An 11,415-nucleotide genomic window follows, 5' to 3' on the forward strand; every position below is an offset into this window, starting at 1 on the left:
TTCCATACAAAAAGTCCTTCATAATTCACTACTGCTCATAGATCAAGCAGCTTGCATCTCCATCAATTTCCTTCGTTGGATAAGCCTACTTCTGGTCTCATCACAGTCAAAAGTTGACAAATTCATGCATGCTTAGGATTTGAGGTTGAAGAACTAAATATTGTAATCTTCCCTGAAAAGGGTGACTCATGATGCCCATGCTACCACTGCAAGTGTCATATCGTCCTGCTTTTCTCAATGACATGTGACCAAGCTGCCTAAAAGGCTCTTTAATCGACACAAAAGCATATTTACACCATAACCCATTATTGCAAAGACCACCTTTTTTTTTGTGGATTTTAATTTATTTCTCTTCTCGGTCATAAATCAACTTCCAACTACTTTAGTGAAGCAAAACACTAAACAGATATGAGAAGAAGACCAATATGGAGACAGAACATGGTCATCAAAAGCAACGACACTATGTAACGTAATGAAAGAATCTAAACTAGAGGATATGAAATTATTTAGAACGCATGGGAAACAACTAACAAGTGCTTGGATGATGTTACCCTAGGACTGCTGATGAGAAAATCATGGAGAAAAAACAAAAAAAGAAAGAAAGAAGAAGAAGCAACAAAAATGCTATAGGTATCAACTATTTTTATTTTTAATGGATGCTACTTGGACATAATCGATTTTCTATCATGATTAAGGGCTAAACCTAACTTCACTATTTGTATAGAAAATGATGATCAATTATTAAGGTTGAAAAATGGTGGTATTAGGTGGAGTTTCCTATAACTGGATTGCTAGCTATCATAGTTCCAGCCTGCCTAACATTTCACCTGCTAGAAGGGAAGCAAGCCTTCAAATCCGAGATACAAACTGCAGAAAAATTTATTCACAAGATCGACCCCTCGATGTAAAAGAAAACAATGATGTATGAGCTTAATAAATATTGAAAACAACATTGTCATTTATACATTAATGCCAGGCCTATGATTGAAGGATCTAAACATAAAGTTTATTTTTTTTAGCTTCCAAGGATGGTCCACAGCATACCGGTACAAAATGGATACACCACGTTATCGAACTTGTAGCATCACAGCAGCATCCATATCCAGTACTCTCTTCCCTATAGAATTTGGCGTTCATTATAGTTCTTAGGAAGTGAAACAACCTTCTTTGGTCAATCCAAAGTAGGAAGCTGGGACCCATTGAAAAAACCTTTTTGATTGATATGCCTCCACCAGACCATAACCTCAGATGACTGGAAGAGCATCGTGTGCAAGTGAATGGCTATAAAGGACTAGAGAGATGGCAATACCTTGAATTGGAGTTAAGCATGTACAGTTACAGATGAGCTCATGGATACACAACCTTTCAAGCGTTCCAGAATGACATTCCGGTTGACAAGTCCCGAGTGTGAAGTAAGAGGAAGGCCCTCTTTGACACATTCATCGTACTTCTCCAAAGCAGAAACAATGTAACTGAAATCTGGTCGCTTGGATGGGTTGGCTGCCCAGCAGCGCTTTATCAAGTGTGCAAGTGCAGGCTGGCAACTAGCAGGCAGTGGAGGCCGCTCGTTCTGCCAAAGATAAAAACTAGTTTAAATAAAGCTGGTGTGAAGCTGCCCTGTTATCCCAAGTTCTGATTAATTACATTTCAGGGAAAAAGCTGTTCTGTGATGTTACACCTAGCAGAGGTCCTTCATATTTCAAATGACCATCAGGTCATGTTCTTATTATGGTTATAGCCCCTAACATGACCAACCATGAGGTTCGGTTTTTATCAGCCTTCAACATGGTTCAATTGATGCCGACAAATCCTACTCTTGAATGCACAGATCAAATGTTCTTTCAGAGTACTACAGAGCGGTACAAGTTCTAACCAGTAACCTCATAGTCTTACCCCAAACACCAATGGTATTGTCTGCCATTTAGATTCTTCATTGAAACAAATTTGACAGAGCATTAACTGTCAAGGTCACAGCGCATGACAGATGAAAAACATTCAATTTTGAAAACAGTAGTGCCAACAAGTAGTCAGAAGCCCAAATCTTTTTAAAGTATCACGGAGAGAACAGAATTAATCTATTCTTCCTGAGGAGAAAATGTTTCAGATAAAGAAAGAAGATGATTCTGTTTACAAGCCTCAAGGATAGAGATCACTAGAGCGGAAAATCAACATCGTGTGACACACACTCTTCGAAACTTGTATTTCAAATTGCACTAATCTAAGCAAGTGCTGCCGCAGTAGTTATCAAAGGGATATCTATATCAAGGTCAGCGTCTAATGTTATTCTTCAAAGACAAATACGAAATCAAATAAAGCCCTCCATTCATTATTACTGGTATTGGTTATCCAATGGTCACCAATGAGTGATTTCACAAATAATTTCAGATATCATCTTAATAGCAAAAATGAGTGCAAAAGGGATGTGTTCCTAAATAAGATATATATTTTGAAATTAGCAGATGATCAAAAGCATAACTAAACTAAAAGAGCAGATAGAATCTCTTTCCTTCTCCTGCCAATTTTTTTCATGCAAGAAGAGACAATCTTACCATTTTAGATGATTTTTCTCTGAGATTATAGATCTCTTTGACCTTATAAACAGATGATTAACATGGGACGCTCCCACTGCTTCAAGTTCAGTATTTATTTTTCATTATGGAAACATCAAACTTTAAGAAACAAGAAAAGCATGCAGGAAAATCTTTTTCAATGAAAGCTTGTAATTAGCAAATGCTTGTTGATTTGAACAGAAAAAATTTGCATACCTTCTCTGCTACAGCAAATGCAGCTTGCACAGGGGTCATTCCTTGAAAGGGAAGCAAAGCTGTAGTTAGTTCCCACAACACAATCCCAAAACTATACACATCAACTTTCCGAGTACAATGTTTCTCCTTGATCATCTCTGGTGCCATCCAGCGGTAGGTTCCCTTGTTCCCTTTGGTTTCTTGGCACTGTGTTTCTAGACATGATGTACCAAAATCAGCAACCTTAACCCGCATTTCATCATTTAGAAGCAAATTATTTGATTTCAGGTCTCTGTGGATGACTCCCTGTGAATGAAGATACTCCATTCCTCGTGATATATCAAGAGCCAATCTCAGAATTGTTTCTGTTGAAAGTGAGTATGGCTCTTTCTTGTTGAGATACATCCTCAGAGTTCCTTGTGACATGTACTCTGTGATGATACAGTACACGGGTGGCTTTTTACAAGCTGCAATGAACTGTAAAGAAGGCAGTTAGCCATCTTGCTATAAAACGTTCCAATTTTGATAAGCTATCACAAAGTGACAATAAGATCAGTTATTAATGGAACATGCTTCCTCCACCTAATAGTAATTGAATAAATCAAGATCACTGCTATACTTTGTTCCAAAGCATCAGTAGCATAAGAGATCACAAAATCAGTAAAGCTTCAGGTTGAGGCACGAAGAACAGACACGGATAAGAAATATGAGGTTTTTATCAAGCCAGTCCCGCGGAAATTTGAGGCTGTTTCCAAAAATCAGGTCACCCAGTATGACATCTTCCAAAGCTTGAAGACAACAAAGGATGAGAAAGAAAGTACAGTAAATTAACAAAGCTTTCACATTGGAAAAGATTTCCTGCTCAAAATCAAATTACAAAATTAAGCATGTTAGACAAAATTGTTTTATAGAATTAAGAACAAGCACTTGTTCAGCAAAAAAAGAAGTATCTAGCCAGTGCCAGGAACCACTGATTACATTTATCAAACGATACATACATGAAAAAAACTAACATCTAATTGATAAGAATGCATAACAATCTTAACAAAGTTTTCACATTGGAGCACAAAACCAAGGATGTTAGACGCAAGAAACAGTTCCATCAACTTAAGAACAAGTACCTATTTCATAGTTTAGAGAACAAAGAAATGCTGCAGGATTCAATTATTACGTTTAATTATTCATTAACATGCCAATCACTAAAAAAGAAATTATTTCGCTTTTAATCAAATTGGAATGCAAAACCACACATACCTGCACTATATTGGGATGAAAGAGACGCGAAAGCAGAGCAACTTCACATTTGAACTGCTGTTCAAGGAAAGCTCTAGTCTCCTCCTTTTGGGTTGGAATTCTCACCATTTTCACCGCAACCGCTCGCTGCTTGTAAATTCCACGATAAATCCTACTATGAGCTCCAGAGGCAAACTTGTTGCCTATAAATAACTGCGAAAGGTCAGCAGTCCATTCCTCTTGGTCCTCCTTTGATGCCTCCCAAGTCTCTACATTCTCAGATTCCAAAATCATTGACCATGACTCCAAACTGTCAAATCTCTTCCTCTCCAAATTCTCCATTTCAGAATTCGAATGGGATTTTGACGAGGAAGAGATTTTTAATGGTTTGCTCTTCGATCTTCGAAGTCGAAATGCATGGAAACATGAACTCGCCATTGAAGAACCTCCCTTGTTGTGTTTGATATTAGCGCCAAAGATAGGGTGTGTTTTTTTTTTTTTTTGAAAGACGCGAAAAAAAAAAGTGTGTCAAAACAAACAATCAAAAGGAGCTTTCCTCCTGAAAGTGTGAATTGATTTTAGAAAGTGCATGAACTGATTCAAAAACATGGGTTCTGTGGAAAATTGAAAAAGAAAAATGGATTTTCATGAATTGATCAAAAACTGTACAAGAAACAGTCATGCACACATTCATCAGGTTTTTTAGTACATGAAAAAACCAGTCAAATAACGACTTTCCATGATGAAAATAGAGAATATAACTACCGAAAAACAAACAAGCAAAGGCAATGGATTTTCATGACATGAAGAATTGGAAAGTAAAGAAAAGATAAAATTCATGAAAATGCAGGGGTGTTATTGTTGCAAAAAAGGAAAAAAAGAGAGAGAGAAGAGAGGTTTTCACGGCAGGGTCAAGAGATTAGGTCGTTTGGCAGTGGAAAGATAGATGAATTCAAAGCAAATATTTCAGGGGGGTCTCGTGAATTCTCCATTCAAAAGTAAAGGAAAAGGCCTTTTAGTTTCTTGAGATAGCTATAGAAGCAGAGAGAGAGAGAGAGAGAGAGAGAGAGAGAGAGCTTTTTCTGGACAGAATCCAACTCCTCTGTTTCTGCTGCGTCTTCCTTTGCTTGTGTCCTTTTTATCATCATTAATGCTAAGTGGCCACAGTTGCAGAGATTGGGTTTCGATCATCATATGAGATCAGATGATCCTGATTGATAAACATCATTACTCCACTTCTTCAAGCAAAACCTTGCATCCCCATGTTAGGATATTGAAAAACTCAGACTTTAGGATAGATTCCATCTTTAAATTACTACTATTTATGAACCACACACAAGTGGCATTTACAGGTGGGCAACCCTTGATAGGACAAGTGGCGCATCTTTCACCATCTGACACCACTTTCTGTTCTTAACTATTTTCTCTTCTTTCGGAGGAGATGGTCTTTGCCACAAAGATTTTATCTGAGACAAACAGTTTTCAAACATTCAACGGCGTGTCTTGCCGGACGGTTTACGCTGAATTAAAAAAAAAAAAAAGGTATTTTGTAAATTAATTGCTACCGCAGATACCATCTCATGAAGGTTAAATAATTGATGATAGACTCGTTTGTTATGGTCTCTTATGAGTACGATCAGGTGATGTAATGGATGTCTGAAACTGTTCTTGGCTTAGGATTTAAGTTAGCTATGGATTCTGATAGCTATAAATTGTAAATGGATCAGTCGATATGATATGAAAATGAATTCAATTAACGTAGGCTCTAAACCAATTAAGGGCTATTGGCAACGGCTTTCGCAGCCTGCATGTGATTTGCAACGGTAAACGATGTTACGTCCCATAGGCGAAGATCATCTCATCTAACACCCCTGCCTAGCAAGTGGCATGCGAGATAATTAGTTCATACTGATGAACATATATATCACTTCATATTGTGATTTTATTTTATTTTATTCATATTTTAGCTAATGTTTTTCGATTTACGCTACTTCTCAATTACCTCTACCTAAAATTCCCACGTAATTTGGAAGAAAGAAAGGAAAGGAAAGGGCCGAGTGCATATACCTTGGATAATAATGGAATTGTACTGGTGCTTGCCAGACCCATGATCACCACTTTATTCCAAGCCATTGGAGCTAGCTTGTATTAATTACTTTGAGGTGGAGTTTAAAAAACAAATTAATTGAAAGTATAGCTTCTCTGTCGTTTTATTATGGTACGAGTATCAAAGAATCAAAGCAGGAGTTCTTCTCCCCTCCATGATTGGCTTATAAGCTAAGGTAAGTCTACTAGTATTCCATGAGTGTATAGGATAGGCACTGTGAGCATAGAATAAGGTTAAGCAACAAGGACGTCGGTGTCCAAAAAGCAATGAAAGGGACTTGCCCACCTCATTAATTCTCAAACCCTCTTTCACACACAGAAGTATTCCTTTCCTATCTTTTGATAAGAAACAAAGGGAAAAGATTTTATGATTTGTATCACAGTGCCAAAATAAGTTGTTCGTCAATTTTACTTCCTTTTCTATGCTAGCTGCACAGTTCTCATGAGCATGCACTCATGAAACAATTAAGATTGATGTGGATGGTCATTGAACAAATCTCTTGCCCATGCATGCAGTTGCTTCTCAACTCGTATATATGGAAGTGTATGGCCAAATCCATTTGGGACCCCAGCTTGATACAATCCTCATTGCAAGTTGTGGCTGCTTGCCTTGTCTGTGTCAGCTATTCCGCCATTGTGGACTGGATGGGTCCTGGGATAGTGCTAAGGAGTCAAAACGTGTTTGCAATAGGAAAGGATAACAATTCAATTTGGGCAGCTTGAATAAGAAAGGTGCAAATATCACTTCTAGTGGCCCGAAGCCTGGGGTGCTGTTGATAATTAAGCTTAGACGAGAGATGCAACGCTTCTCGAATCTTTCTTCTTTTTAGGTTCGAGGCCAATGCATCTGCCAAGTCCAGTTAGCTTGACCTTGGCCCAGGAATGACAAAATTAAGGGATCCGATGCACTAGACCTACGAACGACATCATTATTATTAAATTGTTAAAACTCATACGCTACCCTACCAATAAGAAATGATAAACATGTCCTTGAAATCATCCAAAAAACCCATGTATTGTTCAGAGTCTAAACCTCGTGTTAAGATATACAACTACTGCAAAATCATACCATCCATTTCCAACCATATGCTGGCGGAGCGTAGCAATGGCAATAATCATATTGTGTGCCTATTAAAATCATGTTGGCTGAGCTGAAAGTGATTATATTATTACACTTAAGGCTCCGTTTGTTTGCAGGAAAGTGAATTCCTTTTGGAAAGTGAATTCCGGGGAAAGTGAATTCCTGGAAAGTGAATTCCGGGAAAGTATTTTCCGATGTTTGGTAGTGTTATGGAAAATGAACTGGAAAACACTTTCCAGTGTTTGGTTATGTCATGGAAAATGAGCTGGAAAATAACTTATTAATATTTTATTTTTCTCAAGTTTATTAAAATAATGAGGAACAAATCTTACAAATTAAAAAGTTAAATGAGAATGAAATTGAAAAAAAAAATATAATTTCATAAATTATCTCAAATAAAACAAATAATAATCAAAATAATAGGGATCAAATCTAAAAAATTAAAAAAATAAAAAATGAAGAAATTAAAATAATAATAATCAACATTTCATAAATTATTTCAAATAAAATAAGTAACAATCAAAAAAATGAGGATCAAATTTGATAAATAAAAAATTTCAATAAAAAAATGATAAGGAAAAAGCAAATAGCAATTATAAAAATAAGGACCAAAGTTAATATAAAAATAAAATTTTAAGAGATGAAATTGAAAAATAAATATTCAAAACAAAATATATATAGCAATCAAAAGTTTGAGGATCAAATTTGATATAATCAGCAAATAATGACATTTCTAAATTTTTCACAACTTCCGGAAAGTGTTTTCCCCTCAAATTTTTCAGGAAAACATTTTCCTGAAAACCAAGCCAAATTTTTCTTTTACTGGAAAGTGTTTTCCATTGACCAACTTTCCTACTGGCAAACAAACACAAGAAAGTTTGGAAAGTGATTTCCCGGAAACCACTTTCCGGAAAACAAACACAGCTAAAGGAAAACACTTTCCTGAAAACCAAGTCAAAATTTTTTTGACTAAAATTGACTGGAAAGTATTTTCCGTTGACCGGAAAGTGTTTTCCGTTGACTAGAAAGTGTTTTCCGCTGACCAGAAATTGTTTTCCGTTGACCAACTTTTCTAATGACAAACAAACACAGGAAAGTTTGGAAAATGATTTCCCGGAAACTACTTTCTGGGAAACAAACAAGGCCTAAATCCCGTTTGCGGTTATATTTGCCTTTGAGTGTAATCCCTGACAGCACAAGAACACAAACAGCAAATTAAGCCCCACATAAAAAGCTATCGCTAATTAAATGGAGGGTTGCAAGTGAGATTTGCAAATGACGACATATATGATCACGGTAGAGAACCAATAATGTGATAGTTTTGTTTGGCAAAAATGGCCAAGCACGAAAGGAAGAGGAGAAAAGAATCGGGTGCCAGAAAAAGGGATGGAGAGAAACAACAACACCTTGAGAGAGAGAGAGAGTGTTACAATTACATAGCAATACAAAACTACGTACTACAAGAGAACTACAGATTTCTTTTGTATTACGGTAGTTAGTTTTTGTGGTGGTTGCGGTTTGAAAATATAGATTTAATATATATATATATATATATATATATATATATTATAGTGAATTATTACTGAATTAGAATTGTAAAAAAAAAAAACAATTAATTGAAAAGGTCTCTCTCACACACAATCTTATTATTGACTACAATAAAAGGGCATATAAATCTCCAAGTCTTTTGTTTCCTTGACAGGATCTTGATAACGAGCACTTAATAAATATATATAAATTAATCAAATTATCTCTTCTAAATCAAAGAGAAAGTGACCCCAGTTCTTGTAAATACATCATTTATTTGTATACGTGTGTGTTTGTGTATATAGAGAGAGGGTGGTCCAGGCTCTGAATCAAGAAATCCCAACATCTCTCGAGAAGAGAAGAAGAATAAGACTCACAAATTAAACACATCGAGACTCACAAATTGAATGATCTCTTTCCTTACCTCCAACTCAAGCTCTCGGAAACAAATATTTTTTTGTCTTGATTTCGCTACTCTTTTGATTAAAAATAGATTATGAGACAAAATATTCATAAAAATCGGAGTTTAAGAGTTTTAAACTTCAATGATAAGAAAGAATATCATCAACAAACTAATTTCTTCTACAATGTTTATGTCTATTTCCTCTGGTTATTAGGAGCACAAGTTTACATAGAAAATGAAGCCCTTGTTCCCTTTCATCATTTATGAATCAAGGGGCCGGGGACAAGAAAAGATGCAAAGATAGTATAAGGCTAACGTAATTATCAAAAGAAGAAGAAGAAGAGGTGCGTGGAAGCTACAAAACAAAGAATGCTTTTGTAAAACGAAATGCTACCTTCTTGGACAGAACAACTTAGGTGATAGCTATCACCGTCTCCTAGCCTAGGAGGAACGAAAAAGAAACGACATGGACAAGAGTAAACTTGTTTTGTACATGATTAGAGATCGATGGGCCATGCACTTCCTATCCAAACACAACAAATTAATCGGGAGATGGAGTTTTCCAAATAGCCCAAGTTATGTTAATTAGAAATTGTTTGAACTTTTGTTTTGAAAAAATATCAAATTAATGTTTTTTTTTGTGTTGTTTGATAACTTAAAAAATATATATATATGTTAAAATATTATTTTAATATATTTTAAAGTAAAAAACACTTTTGAAAGTATTTCATACCACAATTCTAAACACATATTTAGGAGAATTTGGGATTGTGATTGAATTACGTTTTTAAAAAGAATTAAAATTTTTAGTTTCAAATTAATTTTTTATGTTTTTGAATAGTCTTGATGTACTAATATCAAAAATAAATTTTAAAAAATAAAATAAAAACATTATTTTTATACATTTCTAAGCGAAAAATATTTTAAAAAATAATTTCTATTACACTTCCAAACACTCCCTTAATCCGTATCAAGCAAGTTAGGTCACATCTAACCTACCTGCTTTTAACAAAAGCTAAAAGTAAAAGAACACAGTGTTCCACTATGTAAATTGCATAGTGAAAATTATAATTTTGTTATTGATTGATTAGCAAAATCAATTGGCTTTGTTTTAGGGGCACAGAGTTCTTTTTCATAAGACCTATAAGTCATTACAATAAAAGTAGGGTTAAATTGTTTTTTGTATTATACAGTATAATTACCTTATTACCATTGACAACAAAAAAAACATTAAGCTTTGGTTAAGGGGTTCTTTGTCCTTCATTTAATTTTCAAATAATTAAATTATATCATTGCCCTTATAATGCAAACAACTTTGCCTTTGATTAAGGGGTTATTTTGTCTTTTACATTTAATTATTTGGTAGTTATTTGGTGTTATTAGGGGTAGTAAGATAGTTTTGGTGCCTTTGATGGGGGGGTTATCCCCTTCATGTACAAGCAACACGTGTTGGCATAATTATTGCTAGTGTGGTATGTGTAGTTTTTTGTTTTTTTTTCTCTCCTACTCTATTTTCATCTTGACCTTGAAAAAAATTCAAATCAATCCTTGAGGTTGTCTTAAAGATTCCATCCATATTTTTTTTATTATAATTTTGTTTATTTAGAATAATTTACAAAGTTATGGATTTTTTTTTTAATTTCATCTCCAATAAATATTCTCATATGTCATATTTGATTCATATTTTTTTATTATATTTATTTTATTTTAGATGGTTTTTGCAATGGTTTTTTTTTTCTTTTCTTTACAATTTCATCATTCTTGAGTTTCCTTCTATGAAATCTAATCCTTTTTTATTATTATATTTTTTTCCTTACAAGATTTTTTTAAGATTGATTATTTTATCCTTCAATATTTAATTAGCCGGGAGTTTAGTTTCTTAGTTGAGTTCAAGTCTTAAATTTAACAGGTTGTAGATTTAAGAGATTATTAAGCTCTTTTTTTTTTTTTTTCTCAATCTTCCAACATTTTGTTTTAATTTTTTCTTCACTTTCTATAAGATTTTTAGTCATCTTGAAAATAGCTTAGGTTGCCTTGGTTTTTGTTTTGTAGGTCTTTATTAAATTTAGCTTTTCTAAAGGAATTTTGTTTTAAAATTACTTGATTTTCAATGTTTAATTTTTCAAGTGTTAAGCTTCTAGGTTAAGCCCAAGTCGAGAATTTAATGGATTATAGGTTTAACAGTTTAACCCAGCTTTACAAGTTTTACTTAGCCTTGCTTGGTTTTTTTCTCTTTTTTTTTCGTGATTTCATTCTCCAACATTTTTTTTATTCATTTTTTATGGGATTTATCTTTTTTTTTAAAAAATAACAAGGGCTGC

At 34.4% G+C, this 11,415-nt stretch overlaps 1 protein-coding gene across 1 annotated transcript; it reads right to left on the bottom strand.

The window, feature by feature from the left end:
• Window positions 1-905: 905 nt before the first annotated feature.
• Window positions 906-5,487, bottom strand: LOC118058415 (serine/threonine/tyrosine-protein kinase HT1). The gene is made up of 3 exons (XM_035071122.2): window positions 3,999-5,487; window positions 2,766-3,221; window positions 906-1,570 (listed from the first exon to the last, which is right to left on the bottom strand). Exons 1-3 carry the CDS (start codon window positions 4,413-4,415, stop codon window positions 1,322-1,324), a joined length of 1,122 nt encoding a protein of 373 aa, XP_034927013.1. The 5' UTR covers window positions 4,416-5,487; the 3' UTR covers window positions 906-1,321.
• Window positions 5,488-11,415: the final 5,928 nt, after the last annotated feature.

Source organism: Populus alba, chromosome 4, assembly GCF_005239225.2.
Source record: "Populus alba chromosome 4, ASM523922v2, whole genome shotgun sequence".
Classification (NCBI taxonomy): domain Eukaryota; kingdom Viridiplantae; phylum Streptophyta; class Magnoliopsida; order Malpighiales; family Salicaceae; genus Populus; species Populus alba.

Excerpts from the sequence above, each read along its gene's own strand:
- LOC118058415 (XM_035071122.2), bottom strand. The coding sequence starts at position 4,415 with ATGGCGAGTTCATGTTTCCATGCATTTCGACTTCGAAGATCGAAGAGC. Across the intron at positions 3,222-3,998 it reads TTCATCCCAATATAGTGCAG|TTCATTGCAGCTTGTAAAAA; the intron begins GTATGTGTGGTT and ends CCTTCTTTACAG. Across the intron at positions 1,571-2,765 it reads CATTTGCTGTAGCAGAGAAG|AACGAGCGGCCTCCACTGCC; the intron begins GTATGCAAATTT and ends TATCTTTGGCAG.